Genomic DNA, 16,971 nt, shown 5'->3' on the forward strand with positions numbered 1-16,971 from the left:
CATTGGTTCCTTCTCCAACACCTGGAGCCAGGGAATCCCCCACCCTTCCCTGGCTCTGCTCACTCAGGGGACTCAAGACCATGCTGACCAACTCGGGCTTCAGGGGGAAAAGAGGGCGGGGCACAATGGGGAAATAATGGAGGAGCAGATGGCAGAGGAGAAGAAGGCTTCTGTTTACCAACATTAATCTCCAGTAATTAGCCAATTACCAGGGGGGAAGTGTAGCCAAAACAGACTGTGGTGATGATGGGGGGGTGGAAAGAGCAGCAGCCCTTCCAAGGCTGGGGCCCACTGCCTGGGAATAACACAGCTTGGTGGTGGGGGCGGGGTACACTAGGAGCCACAATCTATAGAGGCAGACAGACCCCTCTGCCCCTTTCATGGCATTCCCCCATCTCCTGTGCCCAACTAGCCCCTAGACCCAGACCAGCTGGAGTGGGAAGCCCCAGTAGGGATGAACCACAGGACTGGCTTTTAAAACTTTATTCACTTCAAAACCTTTATCAGAGACAACAGTTCTCTTCTGGGGTGGGGGACTAGCCTCAAACTCCAGAGCAACTCTGATGTTTCCCCTTCCCCAAGCAGGACAAACCAGACCTTCCCCCCGCCAGCAAAGGGATGCAGGATGGAAGCCTAGGCCAGACCACAGAGGAGTCCTTGGGCCTCTTGAGCATTCACCCCAGATGGAAAGATGTGAGACACTCCAATGGAGGATCAAAAGTTTGGAGCTCCAGCTTCCCCTCACCCTGGAAGAGGGCGGGGGAGGTCTCGGGGGCTCTCGGGGGGGTGGGGAAGCAAGCAGCCGCCTCTCCATCTGGCTGCAGGGAGCTGGGACACAGGCCAAGAGGGGCCCATCTGTCACCTCCAGTTCTGCCAGCTCCTTAGAGCAGGCTGGGCTGGGGTGGGGGATGGGGAGAGGGGGACAGCTGTCTGGCCCAGGTCTTTTCAGGCCAAGATGGGAATGAGGGACCACTTTAGGAGAGTGGGAAGTTGGGTTGGAGTTTCTTTTTTTTAGTTTTTGATTTTTTTTTTCCACTTCTTAAATAAACATGAATATATATATATATTTTTTTCTTTTATAAAACTTTTGTGGAGAGGGGATGGGAGGGTGGGGAGGAGGGAGCGGTGGGCAGCCTGGCCTCCCAGCATCACTCGTCATCAAAGTTCTGACTCAGGAGGAAGTTGGCAGCCAAGTTCTCGTTTTTTTCACAAGCGAAGTAGGCCTGGATCACCAGGCTCTCTGGGAAGCCCAGGGCCTTCAACTGTGGGAAGACGGGCAGGTATAAGCAAGAGGTGAGGGCCCTGCCCACCCACGAGGTCACAACCCTCTTGGACAGGCCTCTTACCCTCTCTATAGCTTCTTTCTCCTGTGGTGTCACCTGGATGTAGTTCATCTGCGGGGCCTCCTCACCTATGGCGCCCACCTCGCCCTCCACGTCTGAGATGTCCACCAGCTCCCCGGGGGGCTCATTCAACATCTGGATGAACTGCTCCTGATGCCGGCTGATTTGCTGTGGGAGACAGAGGAGGGAAGGGTGACCCACGGCCTTTGTCCCCGCTCCCCCAGGTCCCTATCACAGCCCTTTGCACTCACTCAGCAAACATTTACAGGGCACCTACTCTGGCCAGCCACACAGTGGTGGACACGGGCCCTGTCCTAGAGGAGCTAATGTCCAGGATGAGGAGATAAGCTTTACACACGCAAGTAAATTGGCTATTATTTACAATGTAAATACTGACCCTGCCATACATCAGAGTAGACCTTGGTCTGGGAAAGACACTTTAAGCCAGGAGGGAGGGGCCTGTGATCCATAGGATGGAGAAGAAAGTTTCCTTCCACATAGAGCCAACAGCAAGTGTAAAGGCCCAGGGATGGGAGTATATTTGGAAAACTCCATAAACAAAAAAATCCATATGGCAAAACTATAAACAAGAAAGGAAAGGAGGAAGCAAAAGATGAGATCAGAGAGGGAGGCAAGGTCTAAACCGCTTTCTTCTAGTGCCTTCTAGCATAACGGGACACCACAGTGGTGAGAATCAACTAGGAAAAGACATCTGTGTACTTTTTAAAAAGATGAATTCATCTGGGTGTTGCACATCTGGGGGGTTTTGATATGCCCCTATTTTTATGTACATTTGACAATTTTCACATCAAAAGAAAAAGCACTTTTTCAGGAATCTGGATTCTGGTGGAGAATAACCACAGGAAAAGTGCAGAAGCAGAGGCCTGGATAGTGGCCACCTGGGGACCCAGTAGAAGATGAGGTGGCAGCCACAGAGGTGGAGTGCAGGGCTGGGCTGAGTGTTATGCAGGACAGAGCAAACAGCCCCAGCAGGCCCCCAGGTGCCTGGGGCTCCAGCAAGCCCAGGTTGGTCCTGGCAGGGTTAGGGAAGGCTGGGAGAATCTGCTCTGGTCTTGGATATGTAGAAAGCATTTTCATGGAGGCACCCAGTCAGTCACGGAGAACATGGCATCCAGAGGGTCCAGGCTGATCATACAAATTTAAGGCAGGGAGGGGGTTCCCTGGTGGCTCAGATAGTAAAGAATCTGCCTGCAATACAGGAAACCCAGGTTCAATCCCTGGATCGGGAAGATCCCCTGGAGAAGGGCATGGTAACCCACTCCAGTATTCTTGCTGAGAATTCCATGGACGGAGGAGGCTGGCGGGCTACAGTCCATAGGACTGCAAAGTCAGACATAACTGAGTGACTCACACACACACAGAAATTAAAGGCCCCAGGATTGACAGCAGATAAAGAATGAAGATGTGCAGCTCGGGCCCTCCAGCACCTGGAGGAGGGGAGCAGGAGGCAGGACAGGAGACTGAAACGTCTGGGGTAGAAGCAGCAGATGCCTGAATCAGGAAAGGCAGGCTTCACAGAGAACCCAGAGGACCCTGTCACACTCAGGGGTCACTGCTCCTCTGCCTTGGAACCTTCAAGGGCAGGATGGAGCTTTGCTGAGCTCAGTGGTCTCAGAACCAACCAGGGCACAGCAGTCCCACAACCCTAGGGGTGTTTATGAAGCAACAGCTAAATGTGGAGCCAAGTCAGAGTGCAGGCCCCAGAGGCTGGCGGCAGACATACTCCACCAGTTGCCAGGCTGCTCCAAACCTCTGGCGCCTTCCTCTGCGGGAGTGTGACAACAGCACCTACACCTCACAGGTGGCTGGAGCATCAGGTGAAACCACGGAGGCCATCAAGTCACAGGGAACAGCAGGAGACTATCGTGTCAGTAGTGCCTTCCAAGCTGAGACTCCCCTACCCACCATGCTGGGCTGGGCTCTCTCTCTCTGGGGACTATGGTACCCACAGGTAGGGGAGATGGGGCCTGCACCAACTCCCTCTGCCCCCAGGCCTGTACCTGTAAGAGCTGGGGGTTCTCCTGGCCCAGCTGCTGGAGCAGGGCTGGCAGCAGCGCAGGGTTCTGCTGAATCACCTGCCGCATGTTCTGGAACTGAGGCTGGTCTCGCAGAAATTCCAAGGGGTTCTCTCCTGCTGGCAGGGGGAAGGGGTGTGGTCAGACACCACCCTGGGCTCCCAGAAGTACGCGGTGGGTGGGATGAGTCAGGTGCCGCAACAGCAGGCACCCCATGCGCACACCTCCCAATCACTTACCTGCTTCTGTGGATGGCTGCTCTGAAACTTGGCTCTCCTGGACAGAACCGTGTTCTGGCTCGGGGCTCCCAGGAATTCCCTGTCAGGCGTCCTTTTAAGTTCCAAGCACAGACTGCCCACTGCCGCCCCTCCTGCATACTCAGCCCTGGCGGGAGACACAGGAGGCCTCCGCTCTGCCCTCCCAGGCCCACCCCACCGCTCTCCTCCCGGCTCCTGCAGGAGTTCTTTCCTGGCTAGAACCCTAACCCAAACGTTTTGGGGGACAGATTCTGACTACCCTTCAGAGCACTGAAGTCCGCATGCTCCCTTGAGAACTCCCCGGGAGGCAGCAGCCCCACCTCACCGTGAGTAGATATTCCACAGCTCGGTGGGGGTTGTTGTAGCTGGCTCTCAGGGCAGCCACAACTCGCTCTCGCTCGTAGCCCATGGACATGATCTCCGTCAGCATTGTCTCATACTCAGAGCCCGTCACTGTGGAGGGAGCAACAAAGGCTGGGTCACCGAGAAGGAAGGGCAGCTTCCCGGCCCTCCCATGCCCACAGGATGCCCCTGGGGCATCCAGCCATTTTCAACTGGGGGACCACCCACCCACCTAGCGTGGAGGCTGCGTCTTCCTCTCGCCCGCCGCTACCTGAAGAGGGAACAGAGCTGCAAATTCAAGAGAGAGAAATCGGACCCTGGCTTCTGGAGGCTTGCCCTCCCCCCAGGTGTGTGGAACCATGACCGTGGGCGCTGAAAGGGGCAGGGAAGACAGGGCCCAAACTGGGGCTGCGGCTCCTTGCCTTACCCTGACACAGACTCCGGGGACGTCGTGGGGGCAGATTCCTCCGATGGGCTTTTGTCTTCTCTGGCAGTAGGTGGGGGGTGGGACATGCCTGAGGCAGGGGCTGACGGGAAGGATGTGGAAGACTCCGGGGTGGCAGTGGGTGAGGCCTCTGAGGGTACTGAGGTGCCTGGGCTGGTTTTGGCCTGTGACACCCAGAAAAAGGGAGCAGGCATCAGTACCCCTATCTAGCCCCGACATCCCTCCACAGCTCCGCCCCACCCTGTTCATGGCTAATCTCTCTTGGGCACAGGCTGTTTGCCAGCTCCCCAGCCAATCCACCCACCCTCCCAACCAGCAGACATCACCCACCTTGGTCACCATGACAACCACGAAGTTCTTCTCGTCAATGCGATAGTCCCTGATGGGGACATCGTCACTCAGGATCTTGCCAGCATAGATGAGTTTCTGTCCGGCCACGGGGAAAGCATCACGACCCTTCTCAGCTTCTATCTTCTCCTTTAGCACCTTCACCTGGAGGAAGGGGTAGATGATCATTGCAAACTTCCCAGATTCTCTCTTCCCTGGTAGTTTGGGGGCAGGCTGCAGGCCCTGATGGCTGAATAGCTAAGCTTTATAATCAAGCATAGTAGACCATTCTCCATTCAACGATATATTTACTGAACACTGAATATGTGTCAGGTGAAGTTTTAGGTACAGGTGACAGAGCACAAAGACTCAACACATGTCCCTGTTTTCATAGAGGACACTCACGTGGGAGAATAAAAAAACTAATACGTATTTCAAATGATGTAAACACGATGAAATGCAATTCAAAATAAAGGGGAGACCTAAGGTTGCTGACAGTGGTGTTTACTGAGAGAATCCTAAGTTGATAGTGCTATTATAAATGTATACGTCACAGCTTTAAAGCCTTGTAACAACTGAGTGGAATAGGTACCATGAGCCTCATTTTGTATTTTTTAAAAGCTATTTATTTGGCTGCATAGGATCTTAGTTTTGGCATATGGGATCTAGTTCCCTGACCAAGGATTGAACCCAGGCCCCCTGCACTGAAAGTGCAGTATCAACCACTGCACCAGGAAGCAAGTTCCATATCCTTTTTTTATATTTGAGAAAAATAGAGGCACAGACATTACCTAACTTTCCCAAACAGCTGGGTTGGTCAAAAAAATCTGAGTTTGTTTCCTTTTTACAAAAAATGAACTTCTATATCTCCCTCATGGGGGAAATTGTGCAAAAAGTGCGAAATATACGTTTTTTAGGTCCAAAGTCTCTTTCCGGCTAAAAGCACAGCATCATCTTTAGACCGTGGGCTCTAGAGACTTGAGGCAAATCCGAATTGAAATCAGCTCCGCCACGCCTTGCTGTACGCATTTGCGACTATAGCAAAGTTCTTCAAGCTCAAAGTTTCCACATCTGTTAAGTGAGGACACGCAAGAGTGCCCAGATGACAAGCCTACTTTGCAAAGTTAGTAAAACATCATGAAAACGCTCAGCGACTGGTGAAAAACAAACACGGACCACTGAAACTCAGACCGTTTATTATCATCATAGTTGCTGTCATCACCCGGCATCTCCTGATCACTACTCCCAGATTTGGCCACCAAGGTCCCGAGGCAAAGCCTACAAAAGTGGGAACTCGGAGGACCCATTCCAGAGAAAGCTGCCCGGCCGGCAATCTGAGCCTGCGGATCCCGCGCCCCGCGAGGGCGCTGACATTGGAGCCGGGACCTGGCGGGCGCCCCGGAGGTGGGGCCTCGCCTCGAGATCGACCCAAGAGCGCCGCCCGAGCCACCAGGGGCAGAGCCAGGGACCATCAGGATATCTGGGAAAGTCAGGCCCGTAGGGAGAATGGGCAGGGCGCGACCCTGCGCCGTCTTCCCCGCCTCTGTCGTCGGGATCCCGGCCTCCCCGCCCCCACCCCACCCGCTGCACCCGTCGCTCCCGCTCCGGAGCTCCGGCCTGGCTCGCACCGTCTCATCAGGCTCCATGCGGATCTTGAAGGTCTGCTGCTGCAGTGTTTTGAGCGTGATAGTGACGGCCATGGTGGGACCCGAGCGACACAGCGGCCCCGGAATCCTCACACGACATGCAACTCACGCCGCCGCCATCTTAGCGCCCAGCCGCGCCGCACGCCGACAGCTTCCGGGGCAGGCAGTGCGCGCTCCGACCACCACAACACGTGACATGAGCGCGCCCCCTTAGCCATCGCGAGCATGCGCACGAGCGCGGCCTCGAGTAAAGCATGCGCAGACTAAATTCTATTCCGGGAGAGGGGAGGGGGACTTCTTGCTCTACCATGAAGTGGCTTCCTGCGAGTGACGCCATGCCCGTTAGCGGTGACGTCATAGGCCACAAAATGGCTCCGAGACCCCCAGTTTCACGCCTATGAGTTTGTTGACGTTTAACAAGCAATGTACTTGCTAAATTTTCATTTCTTCCACAAAATCTTAATGTCTTTTTGCTCGTTCCAAATGAGCCTTACTCTGGTCTGGCCACCTGACAGGAAGCCTATCAAGCCCTGAAAGAACTAGAAAGTATACTTGAAAGGTCACCAACAGTTAAACACGGAAATCGACCACGGATGTGGGGACACAATGCCATTCTGTGGCCTCATTAATCCCTAACGGAAGAGCTGGATTTTTGGAATGAATCTTAACAGCTTCTGGGTCTCCCTCTCTGCTGCCCCTCCCCTGATCACTTTGTTCACCCAACTATCTCCATCTGACTCCATCAAGTACTCCATCTGAGTACTTGAGGAAGATTTCCCTACACTGAACACAAAATTCTCTCCTTAATTTTCCCCGGATATGCTAATTCCGGAGGCCTCCCAGAAGGGTGGGGCTAGGCCCCAAGACACTCGGAAGGAGTCCTACCCATGGAACAAGGAGTGAAGGGTTGGTTAGCCAAAGCTGAAGGTGCTTTGGCAGACAGGATGGAGGTGATGTACTTGTCTTCCATTTAGTGGGTGAACTTTCCACCCTACTCCCATCCTGAACGGACTATTACCTGCCACCTAACCAGCTCTTCTTACCATTCACATCTGAGAAAACACCAGGCGGTGGCCTGCCACCTCACTCCTTACCCAACTATTACCAGGTCCTGCAGCTTCTCCCTTCACAGCATATCCTGTGCTAGTAAGCTTTCACAAGCCTAGGTCAGACAGGGGTGAGGAATTCTTTCTTCCTTCTCCTGCAGTTAAGAGACATCAGTTCCCAACCACCCACTGGACATTAATGGCAGCCTTGTGGGGCGCAACAAAGTGGGCCTATGCCAACCTACAGGCCCACAGGCTCTTCTGACACTTTCACTCCCTCCCTTGGGGCCACCTCTTTCCCTTCAAGAGGTTCAAACCCTGACTTGGCCACTTAAGGCCACTGGGGTAGATAACATCTCTGAATCTATTTCTTTGACTATAAAAGGAATTAGTAGCTTTTAACACTGGCTAGTAGTCAGAAAATGTGTTTAAAGCTAATATCTGTGTAGTCTTGCTCCTTCACCAGCAAGAGATGTGTATGCGGTTCAATGTGAAAGAGTTCACATGAATTGATGGCTAAGGTGTGGGTTCAAAACCCACTTCTTCCTAAATCTGTCTCAAACTCAACTGATACTAGAACGAAAACTCACCAGTTTGATGAAAGGACTCCACGAGCTAATAAATGGAGTGTATTTGTAATGACACTGGAAATGGTTACTCTTTCTCATTCACCTGAGGTTCTGGAGATAAACAAGGGCTCCTGTAACCTTATGGGGACATTCAGCCAACAATTCTAGTGGCTAAAAAACAAATCTCACTGAACAATTACCTCTCCCAGAAGACACAGGAGGAAGACACAAAACTTAATTTAATAGAAATTTTGTTTGTAGTTCTTACATTCTCAGCATGAGCTGAGCTAGAACCCGCTGCCCCAACTCAGAAGTGGCCCAGTCCTGGGGGCAGGGAGAAAGGGGAAGGGATCAGAGCTAAGGCCTTAAGAGCCCCATTCTTCCTCAGTGCTGGGGGGCTGGGGATGCCACCCTCTTCTCCTACCCCACCCTCTGGGATCCAGGAAGAATAGATGGAATTTTGGGCCTGGGGCTTCTCCTCCACACCACATCCCACCCTGAGTCCCCAAGCTGGAAGGGAACTTAGGGATCTGGAGTGAAGGGGACAGAAGAAAGCAAAGATGTCAATCAAGACAGATGAAGGCCAGGGGTGAGGGCTGAAGAGAATCAGAGACAAAATGCCAGTAAAAAAAAAAAAAAAAAAAGTTAAAAAAAGTGGGGGATGGGGGAGCCAAAAACAAAATCCACCCCAAATTGGAACCCGCCTGGAAAAAAATCAAAGTTCTCCAGTCTCATAGAGACATTATTTGGCGCAGCCGGCTCTGCGGCAGGAGCGCTCAGGCCTCAGTCCAGCCCTGGAAGCAGAGGTGGCCCCTACAGCTCATCCTTGGCCTGGCCAGCGGCAGCATCTTCTTCCTCCTCCTCTTCCTTCTCATCTTCATCCTCCTCATCCTCATCCTTGTCTTCGTCATCATCTTTGTCTGCCTCTTCCTCCTCCTTGCCTTTCTTCTCTTCCTCCTCCTCGTGTAGCCTCTGCTCTTCATCCTGCTTGTCCTTCATTTGCTTTTCTGCTGCCTGTGTACAAACCACACACACATCCCTCAGGCCTGGACTCCCCTGCCAACCCTTCCCACCCCCAAACCCAGGCTGGACCTTGGTTTCACCTTTGTAACACCCCACGTCTCGTTGCCAAACTCCTCAGCATACGCTTCATCGTTGGTGATGAGGAAGTTGTCAAAGATGGTGCCAGACTTGACCTGTATAGGGCCAGAATGGGTGGTCAGAAGGGATACCTGTTGGCCTTGGCCTTGAAAAGGTCTCCTGCCCATGCTCACATAACCACTACACAATACTACAGTCTAACATTGCAGTTGAAAAATAGGCTGCCTGGATTCAAACCTCAGCTCTGCCATTTACTATATATGATCTTGAGCTGGTGACTTCATCTCTTTGCACCTCAGTATCTTCATCTATAAAATGGGGTCTCATTCTCTTCTTCAAACTATCTTTCTAGTACATTCTATGTGCCAAGCAGCATACCAGATGCAGAAAGTACGCTGGCAAACAGGACAAAAATTCGGTCCCTGTGAAGCTAAGTTCTAATGGGGTTATCTACCTGCCTGTCTAGGCTGTTGGGTGCAATTAAGTGAGTAAGTTCCCACAGAGATTCTTGGAAGTAGTACCTGGAACATATTAAGTACAAGCCAAAGCAGGTGCTGTAAGAACCCCGTAATGACAAACCAGGAAATTCTTAAAAGAAAAGGGGGGGCACCATTCTGGAGTCTGCCCGCCCTTGTCCCCTTTTCTCCTGGGTTGCCCTGAGCACCTGAGGTCCCCTAGGGAGCCGCCTTTTCCCTCCATGTCTCACCTGCCAAAGATCCAAGCCTAGAACAGCGAAGTTTTCATAGGCATAGATGTTGCTGTCAGGGGAATACTCAGGGTTGTCAATCTCTGGATGGATCCAAATGCCCTTGTACTCTGGGTTGTCGATCTGCCTGGGTTTCCACTCCCCCTGCAGAAGTAAACCGATGGGTGAGCGATGATCATTGCCTTCCCCATTGTGCACCACCCTCCTCAGAGTGCCAGACTCACCTTGTACTCTGGGTTCTGAATAACAGGTGGTTCCCACTCTCCGTCCATCTCCTCATCCCAGTCCTCAGGTTTCTTAGCATCAGGGTCAGGAATGTGCTCAGGCTTGTCCCAATCCTGAGGATACATTAGGAGGTCAGAGTAGGCCCAGCTGTCCTCCACACTCTCCATGGTGGGGAGCCCCTGCCCAAGCACCAACCTCAGGCTTGGAGTCTGTAGGGTCATCGATCTTGGCGCGATCGTCCCAGTCTTCAGGCTTAGCGGCATCAGGATCCTTTATCTTCTTGGGTGGCAAGAAATCCCAATCCTCCTCCAAGGAGCCTGACTCCACCTGGCTGTTGTCAATCTTCACCTCATAGGTATTATTAGGCCGCACAATCAGCGTGTACAGGTGGGTGAATTCATCGTCCTAAAGAGAATGGAAGATGAGTGGCCCCGCCCACCAGCCTGGGCTCAAAGCCTCCCCTCACAGCCATTTGTCACCACCCCCAAGGCACACCTTGCAGCGGATATCCTTGTTGATCAGCACATTCTTGCCCTTGTAGTTGAAGATGACATGAACCTTCTTGGTGCCAGGGCCACAGATGTCCGGGCCTTGATGAAAAGCAGATCTGGTCACAACTACAGTCTGTCCACCATTACAAGCCCCTGCCCACCCCATTAAAAAAAGACAACTTGGTTCTTTAACTCAGGACTGTCAAGCTGAAAAAACACACTTCAGACCTTCTCTCTAAGGAACTGGGGGAGGACACTTCAAAAAAAAAAATCAGTGCTCCAGAACTCAGTATCTTCACTTGCACAACTAGGAACGAGGAAATGCCTATATAGTAAAATTGCACGAATTAGTCTTAGGTCGATGATCAAAATGCAGTAAGTCATTCCTAACTATTCCCTCACCTTCCCTATCGAAAATATGTCTAAAGCATTTAAGTGCTTTCTGTGCTCTCAAGACCACCGTTCATGGGCTATAAAGAACTCCCGGGGTTTTAAACTCCCTCTAAGTGACCAAAAATCAGCACCAGGGTGGGGTCCCCTCACCAAACATTATGTTGTATTCGGAGTCTCCGTGCATGTCTGTCTGATCCAAACCAGCTGGAAACAGCTTCACATAGCCGCCCCCACAGTCGATGTTCTGCTCGTGTTTCACCGTGAACTGCACCACCAGCGTCTGACCCTTGTTGCTGAAGGGCTCAAATCTGGCCGACAGAGCGTAGAACCTGGCATCCTGGCTAGTCTGCAGGCCTACCGAGAGACTATAGTCAGATCAGGGCTCAGCAGCTACCCCCCGGGGAACCCTAAGGATGTAAAATACAGGCCAGTCCTCCTTCCTCCACCTGCCCTACTCCTAGGGATACCCAAACTCTGTCCTCCTGGATCTGAGCACCCACTCCTAAGTTCTTACCTTTATCTTTCTCTTGGTCACCATAGAACTTGCCGGAACTGAGAACGAATTTGCCAAAATCCGGTTTGTGCTTGGATTCGATCCAGCGCTCGGTCCACCCGTCTAGAGGACCAAAAAGGCAGGTAAGCGCGGCGGTGCTGATCAACCCCCCACCAAACATCTACCAGGAACCACAAACTGCTGGGAGCAAGGAAGGAGACTCCCCCCTCCCCCCAGACTGTCCCCACCCCAACCTCTAGTTTGACATCTCTGGTGACTTTGAAGATCTTCGGGCAAACCCTAACTCCCGCCTCGGAAAGCCGCTGCTCCCTCCACGCTCCCCAGGGACGCCGAAGGAAGGCTCGCCTTCGGCTCCAGTCCCTGAAGGAAACCGTGTTGGCCCTCTGAGCAGTAATTACAAGCGACACGCAGATACGGGCCGGGGGGCCAGCCGCGTCGTTAGGACGATCTCGAGCGGGACTAGTCGTTACCTCCGTCCAGAAACTGCTCCTTAAAGTAAACGGTGGGATCAGCGGCGGCCAGGCCGAGAAGGCCGAGCAGCAGCGGCACGGGTAGCAGCATGGCGGGCCGAGGGGGCGGTGGCGCGCGGGCCCTTTAAGTTGCTCGTCCGGCAGCAGCTCTGCAGTGGGGACGGACGCCGCCGCCGGCCGTGCCTTTTTATACCCCGCCCGCTCTCAAACCAGCCTGGTCCGGCCTCTTGGCCCGCCTCCCTCACTTTATCATTGGTCTGTGGCCATAGCCCTGCCTTTCCATTGGACCCTTCTGGGCTCAGCAGGTTAGGCTGTGCCTCGGAACGCTGGGTTCCCAGATGGCCGATTTCTATTGGCCGCACCACTGGCCAATGAAGGTCGACCACGCGTTGTGGGGGACGCCCACCGGTGAAGTGGGGGGCCTCGAGCCCCTCAGGCTAGGTCATGTGACCAGACCTCGGCCCAGCCCCGCCCTCCCCTGCGCGCGGCGTTCGGGATCTAGGCGTTTAAAGAACACGCGCGAGCTGTGATGTTCCGTGAAGCTAGGGTCCGGCTCCATTCTAGACTCCGCTCAACCCTTCTACAAGGATGAGTGGGCAAGGTTTTCCTAGCGTCTTTCTATTCTGAGTTTGGAGAACCCCACCATTCCCATCTTCTCTTTCTCTTCCTTCCCACTCCTCTTCCCGTCCTCCCCCCGCCTCCCTCCCCCTCGCCTTCCTCCCCACCCCTTCTACCCCCCCCCACCCCGCCCCCCAGAGGGCACCGAGCCCTGGGGCTTCACTTCCTTCCAGCGCCGGAGCGGTGCAGGCCTGGGGGAAGAGTGCCTGTTCTCTTCTCCGTACGGCCCCTTTAGTGACCTGGCAGCCTGTCAGACCGCTTCTGTGTGAGCTGGGGCAAGTCATTCAACCTCTTTGAAATCACAGGATCTCTTGACAGGCCAGGAGGAGCGACCCCGGCCAGCTGCTGCCCGGCAGAAATGCTTTCCAAGCTTTTAGGGATTTTCTGGAACAGAGGGAAGGACCCTGACGGCTCAAAAGATGTGACGATAGGCTGTGGTTCCTCTCGTTGCAGCCTGTCCTTTACCTCCCTCCCATCCCCGCCCCCCAGCCGGTAAATGAAAGGGGTCGCCGCCTTGTGGTCTCCCGCAAACGGCCTGCTTTTGCAATTAAACGGCTGAATATGAGCGGGCAGGGGGTTCCGTTGGGGAGGAGAAAAAAAAAGACAGATGGTGAGGAAGATAAGGTCCAAGAGAGGTGGGCAGGACCCCTGAGACTAGAGCCTTCTTCTGAGGCCGCCGGCACAGGACAGACAGTGACTGACACCAGCTCCATACCCCTAGGCTGCAGGAAGGAGGAAGGAGAACTGGGACTTTCCCAAACTGAGCAAATAGGCTCTGGACTTGGGAAGTAGGAATAAACTGGCGAAGAGAGGGGGGGATTCTGGCAAAAGAGTGGGGAGGGGGCTCTTCCCCTCCAGTGGTGGGGACTCGAAAGGGAGGTATGACGAGTTTTGAAGAAGTTGGGGTTCTACTCCTGCCCCCAAACAGTATGGCGTATAACCCAAATTGTTCCTCGCTGATGAAGCCCACACCCACCAAGTCTGGGATGACCATGCTAGGCTTTGCACTGACGTTCCTCCCACCTTCCCTCTCACCCACCATGTGTCATGGACACAGGGGCTTGGTGCTTCCTTCTGGACAGTAGAATCTGTGCCTGTCCTGTTCACCTGACCATTCCACAATGTCTCCTATAGCACGAGGCACAGAACAGGCTTAAAACCTACTTGATATATATATAAAAAAACGTACCTGATATGTGACAGAAGAAGGGGACAAAGAACTCTTGCTAGAATTAAAAAAGCAAAAATGGAGAAAATGCTTTTTTGGGGGGCAGTACAGAGTCTCCATATGTGTGCGGGGGCTTGGGGGAGGCTTCTCAAGTTGTGAGCAGGGGCTACTCTCTAGTTGTGGTGGGCAGGCTTCTCCTTGTGCCGGCTTCTCTTGTTGCAGAGCAGGGGCTCTAGGGTGCAAGGGCTTAGTTACTCTGCAGTATTGGAATCTTCCCAAACCAGGAGTTGAACCCTGGCCCCTCAACATTGACAGTTAAATTCTTTTTATTTTTTTTATTGAAGGATAATTGCTTTGCAGAATTTTGTTGTCTGTCAAACCTCAACATGAATCAGCCATAGGTATACATATATCCCCTCCCTTTTGAACCTCCCTCCCATCTCCCTCCCCATCCCACCCCTCTAGGTTGATACAGAGTCCCTCTTTGAGTTTCCTGAGCCATACAGCAAATTCCTGTTGGCTATCTATTAAAGGTGGTAATGTAAGTTTCCATGTTACTCTTTCCATGCATCTCACCCTCTCCTCCCCTCTCCCCATGTCCATAAGTCTATTCTGTATGTCTGTTTCTCCATTGCTGCCCTGTAAAATAAATTCTTCAGTACCATTTTTCTATATTCTGTATATGTGTGTTAGAATACGATATTTATCTTTCTCTTTCTGACTCACTTCACTCTGTATAATAGGTTCTAGGTTCATCTACCTCATCACAACTGACTCAAATGCATTCCTTTATATGGCTGAGTAATATTCCATTGGGTATATGTACCACTTCTTTATCCATTCATCTGTCGATGGACATCTCGGTTGTTTCCATGTTCTAAGTATTGTAAATAATGCTGCAATGAACAATGGGATACATGTGTCTTTTTCAACCCTCGTTTCTTCAGGTTATATGCCTTAGGAATGGGATTGCTGGGTCATATGGTAGTTTTATTTCTAATTTTTTAAGGAATCTCCATACTGTCTTCCATTGTGGCTGTATCAATTTACTTACATTCCCACCAACAGTACAGAGCATTCCCTTTTTTCCACATCCTCTCCAGCCTTTATTGTAGAGTTTTTGATGATGACCATTCTGACTGGTATGAGGTGATATTGTGTAGTTTTGATAGTTTTGATTTGCATTTCTCTAATAATGAGCGATATTGAGCATCTTTTCAAGTGATTGTTAGTATGTCTTCTTTGGAGAAATGTCTATTTAGGTCTTTTCCCCAGTTTTTGATTGGGTCATTTGTTTTTCTGGTATTGAGTTGGCAGGAGAATTCTTAACCACTGGACCACCAGGGAAGTCCTGGGGGAAGTGCTTTAAAACTCAGACGAGACTTTGAGGAATGCATTCTGAATTTTTGTCGGGACCTCACTATAAGTCCAGAATCGGGGGATATTAGTAACCCCATTTTCCAGACTCAAGTAACAATTGTGATGGCTGAATGAGTAAATAGGGCTTCCCAGGTGGCCCAGTGGTGAAGAATCCACCTGTCAGTGCTGGAGATGGGAAGATCTCCTGCAGAAGGAAATGGCAACCCAGTCCAGTATTCTTACCTGGAAAATTCCATTGATAGAGGAGGCGGGTGGGCTCCATGGCCGGGGAAGAGGGGGTGGTCACAAAAAGTCGGACACAACTGAGCCACTAAACAACAACAAATGAATAAATGCATGCTGCTTAGACTAGCACCTGACTCAGAGTTCATACTCAATACCAGCAAATACTGCATACATGTGTGTCCCAGCAAATACTACATTAAGTACTATTGTACCTAATTCTCAGTTACCTGGGCTCATATCATTTCCATCCAAGGGAGGAAACAGGCACAGAAAGATGAAGTGATTTTGCTGGGTGACAAAAATGGCAGATCTGGGATTAGACTCTACTTGTGCTGCCTAATGTAGTCTCCACTATTGACTATAGCCACGTGTGACTATTGCCTTTTGAAATGTAGCTGTTAACTGAGATGAGCTGTAAGTGTAAAATATACATCAGAATTTAAAGACAATATGAAAAAAAAAGAATAAAATATTTCACTAATATTAAATAATGAAATGAAAGTTTGGACAGCTCAAGTTCTATAAATTCCTCAAATTAATACCACCCCCTTTAATTTTGTATTTAAAATTTTTTATTTATTTTTGGCTGTGCTGGGTCTACCTTGTGGCACACAGGCTTTCTCTGGTTTCAACGAGCAGGGGCTACTGTCTGGTTACAGCACCTGGGCTTCTTGTTGCAGTGGCTTCTCTGGCTCAGGAGTTGTGGTACACTGGCTCCAGAGCACATGAGCTTCGTAGTTGCAGGGCAAAGGATTTAGCTGCTCTTCAGCATGTGGAATATTCCTAACCACTGGACTACCAGGGAAGTCCTGACCCCTTTTGTTTTAAACATCGACAATTAGAAAGGGTAAAATTATATTTGTATCTCAAATTACATTTCTTTGTTTTGGCCAGGCCTGAGGCATGCCAACCAGGGATCAAACCCATTCATTCTGCAGTTTAATTGTGGAGTTCTAACCACTGGAAAGGAAAAGGCAATGGCAACCCACTCCAGTCCTCTTGCCTGGAAAATCCCATGGATGGAGAAGCCTTGTAGGCTGCAGTCCATGGGTTCACTAAGAGTTGGACACAACTAAGGGACTTCACTTTCACTTTTCACTTTCATGCATTGGAGAAGGAAATGGCAACTCACTCCAGTGTTCTTGCCTGGAGAATCCCAAGGACGGCAGAGCCTGGTGGGCTGCCGTCTATGGGGTTACACAGACTCAGACACAACTGAAGCAACTTAGCAGCAGCAGCAGCATCAACCACTGGAAAGTGAAACTTTCCAGTATTCCCTCAGTAGGGTCTGACTCTTTGCGACCATGTGGACTGTACCCCGCCAGGCTCCTGTCCATAGAATTCTCCAGGCAAGAATACTGGAGTGGTTGCCATTTCCTGCTCCAGGGGCTCTTTCTGATCCAGGAATTGAACCCAGATTTCCTGCATTGCAGACAGATTTTTTACTGTCTGAGCCACCAGGTCAGACCCCCTAACCACTGGACCACCAGGGAATTCCCAGTATCTTGAATTGCTGATATGCACTACAAATGATTTCCCTGACATTGATCTTCTCAGAGTAGTGGTGTGGGGGAGGGACGGCAGGCTCTGGAGTGTTTATGATTTCTGACACTATCTCCACCAATTCCTTGCAGAACCCTTGCGCAAAGCGTATCACCCAGCTTCAGTT

General features: G+C 51.5%; 2 protein-coding genes across 3 annotated transcripts; both read right to left on the reverse strand.

The window, feature by feature from the left end:
• Window positions 1-468: 468 nt before the first annotated feature.
• On the reverse strand, window positions 469-6,545 carry RAD23A (RAD23 nucleotide excision repair protein A). Of its 2 annotated transcripts, none has more exons than XM_086408954.1 (9): window positions 6,379-6,545; window positions 4,754-4,915; window positions 4,406-4,587; window positions 4,211-4,266; window positions 3,962-4,089; window positions 3,619-3,697; window positions 3,365-3,495; window positions 1,347-1,511; window positions 469-1,262 (listed from the first exon to the last, which is right to left on the reverse strand). In XM_086408954.1, the coding sequence occupies exons 1-9, from the start codon at window positions 6,448-6,450 to the stop codon at window positions 1,149-1,151; spliced, it is 1,089 nt and encodes a 362-aa protein (XP_086265080.1). In that variant the 5' UTR covers window positions 6,451-6,545; the 3' UTR covers window positions 469-1,148. The 2 variants fall into 2 exon arrangements, with proteins under 2 accessions (XP_086265080.1, XP_086265079.1); XM_086408953.1 differs by having other exon boundaries at window positions 3,365-3,498.
• Window positions 6,546-8,232: 1,687 nt separating this feature from the next.
• Window positions 8,233-12,073, reverse strand: CALR (calreticulin). The gene is made up of 9 exons (XM_086408945.1): window positions 11,912-12,073; window positions 11,442-11,543; window positions 11,078-11,281; window positions 10,539-10,633; window positions 10,239-10,448; window positions 10,043-10,156; window positions 9,819-9,962; window positions 9,115-9,207; window positions 8,233-9,025 (listed from the first exon to the last, which is right to left on the reverse strand). The coding sequence occupies exons 1-9, from the start codon at window positions 12,000-12,002 to the stop codon at window positions 8,825-8,827; spliced, it is 1,254 nt and encodes a 417-aa protein (XP_086265071.1). The 5' UTR covers window positions 12,003-12,073; the 3' UTR covers window positions 8,233-8,824.
• Between the last annotated feature and the right edge of the window lie 4,898 nt (window positions 12,074-16,971).

Source organism: Bos grunniens, chromosome 7 (assembly GCF_055505025.1).
Source record: "Bos grunniens cultivar Pamir isolate PY7600 chromosome 7, Bosgru_T2T1.0, whole genome shotgun sequence".
NCBI lineage: Eukaryota > Metazoa > Chordata > Mammalia > Artiodactyla > Bovidae > Bos > Bos grunniens.

What these genes read in the sequence shown, in the direction of transcription:
- RAD23A (XM_086408953.1), bottom strand. Translation starts at nt 6,450, where the DNA reads ATGGCCGTCACTATCACGCTCAAAACACTGCAGCAGCAGACCTTCAAG. An exon ending in GCATGGAGCCTGATGAGACG is followed by an intron (nt 4,916 to 6,378) that starts GTGCGAGCCAGG and finishes CCCTTCCTCCAG; the next exon opens with GTGAAGGTGCTAAAGGAGAA. An exon ending in TGGTTGTCATGGTGACCAAG is followed by an intron (nt 4,588 to 4,753) that starts GTGGGTGATGTC and finishes TGGGTGTCACAG; the next exon opens with GCCAAAACCAGCCCAGGCAC.
- CALR (XM_086408945.1), bottom strand. Translation starts at nt 12,002, where the DNA reads ATGCTGCTACCCGTGCCGCTGCTGCTCGGCCTTCTCGGCCTGGCCGCC. An exon ending in TGACCAAGAGAAAGATAAAG is followed by an intron (nt 11,282 to 11,441) that starts GTAAGAACTTAG and finishes GTCTCTCGGTAG; the next exon opens with GCCTGCAGACTAGCCAGGAT. An exon ending in ACAAGGATATCCGCTGCAAG is followed by an intron (nt 10,449 to 10,538) that starts GTGTGCCTTGGG and finishes CATTCTCTTTAG; the next exon opens with GACGATGAATTCACCCACCT.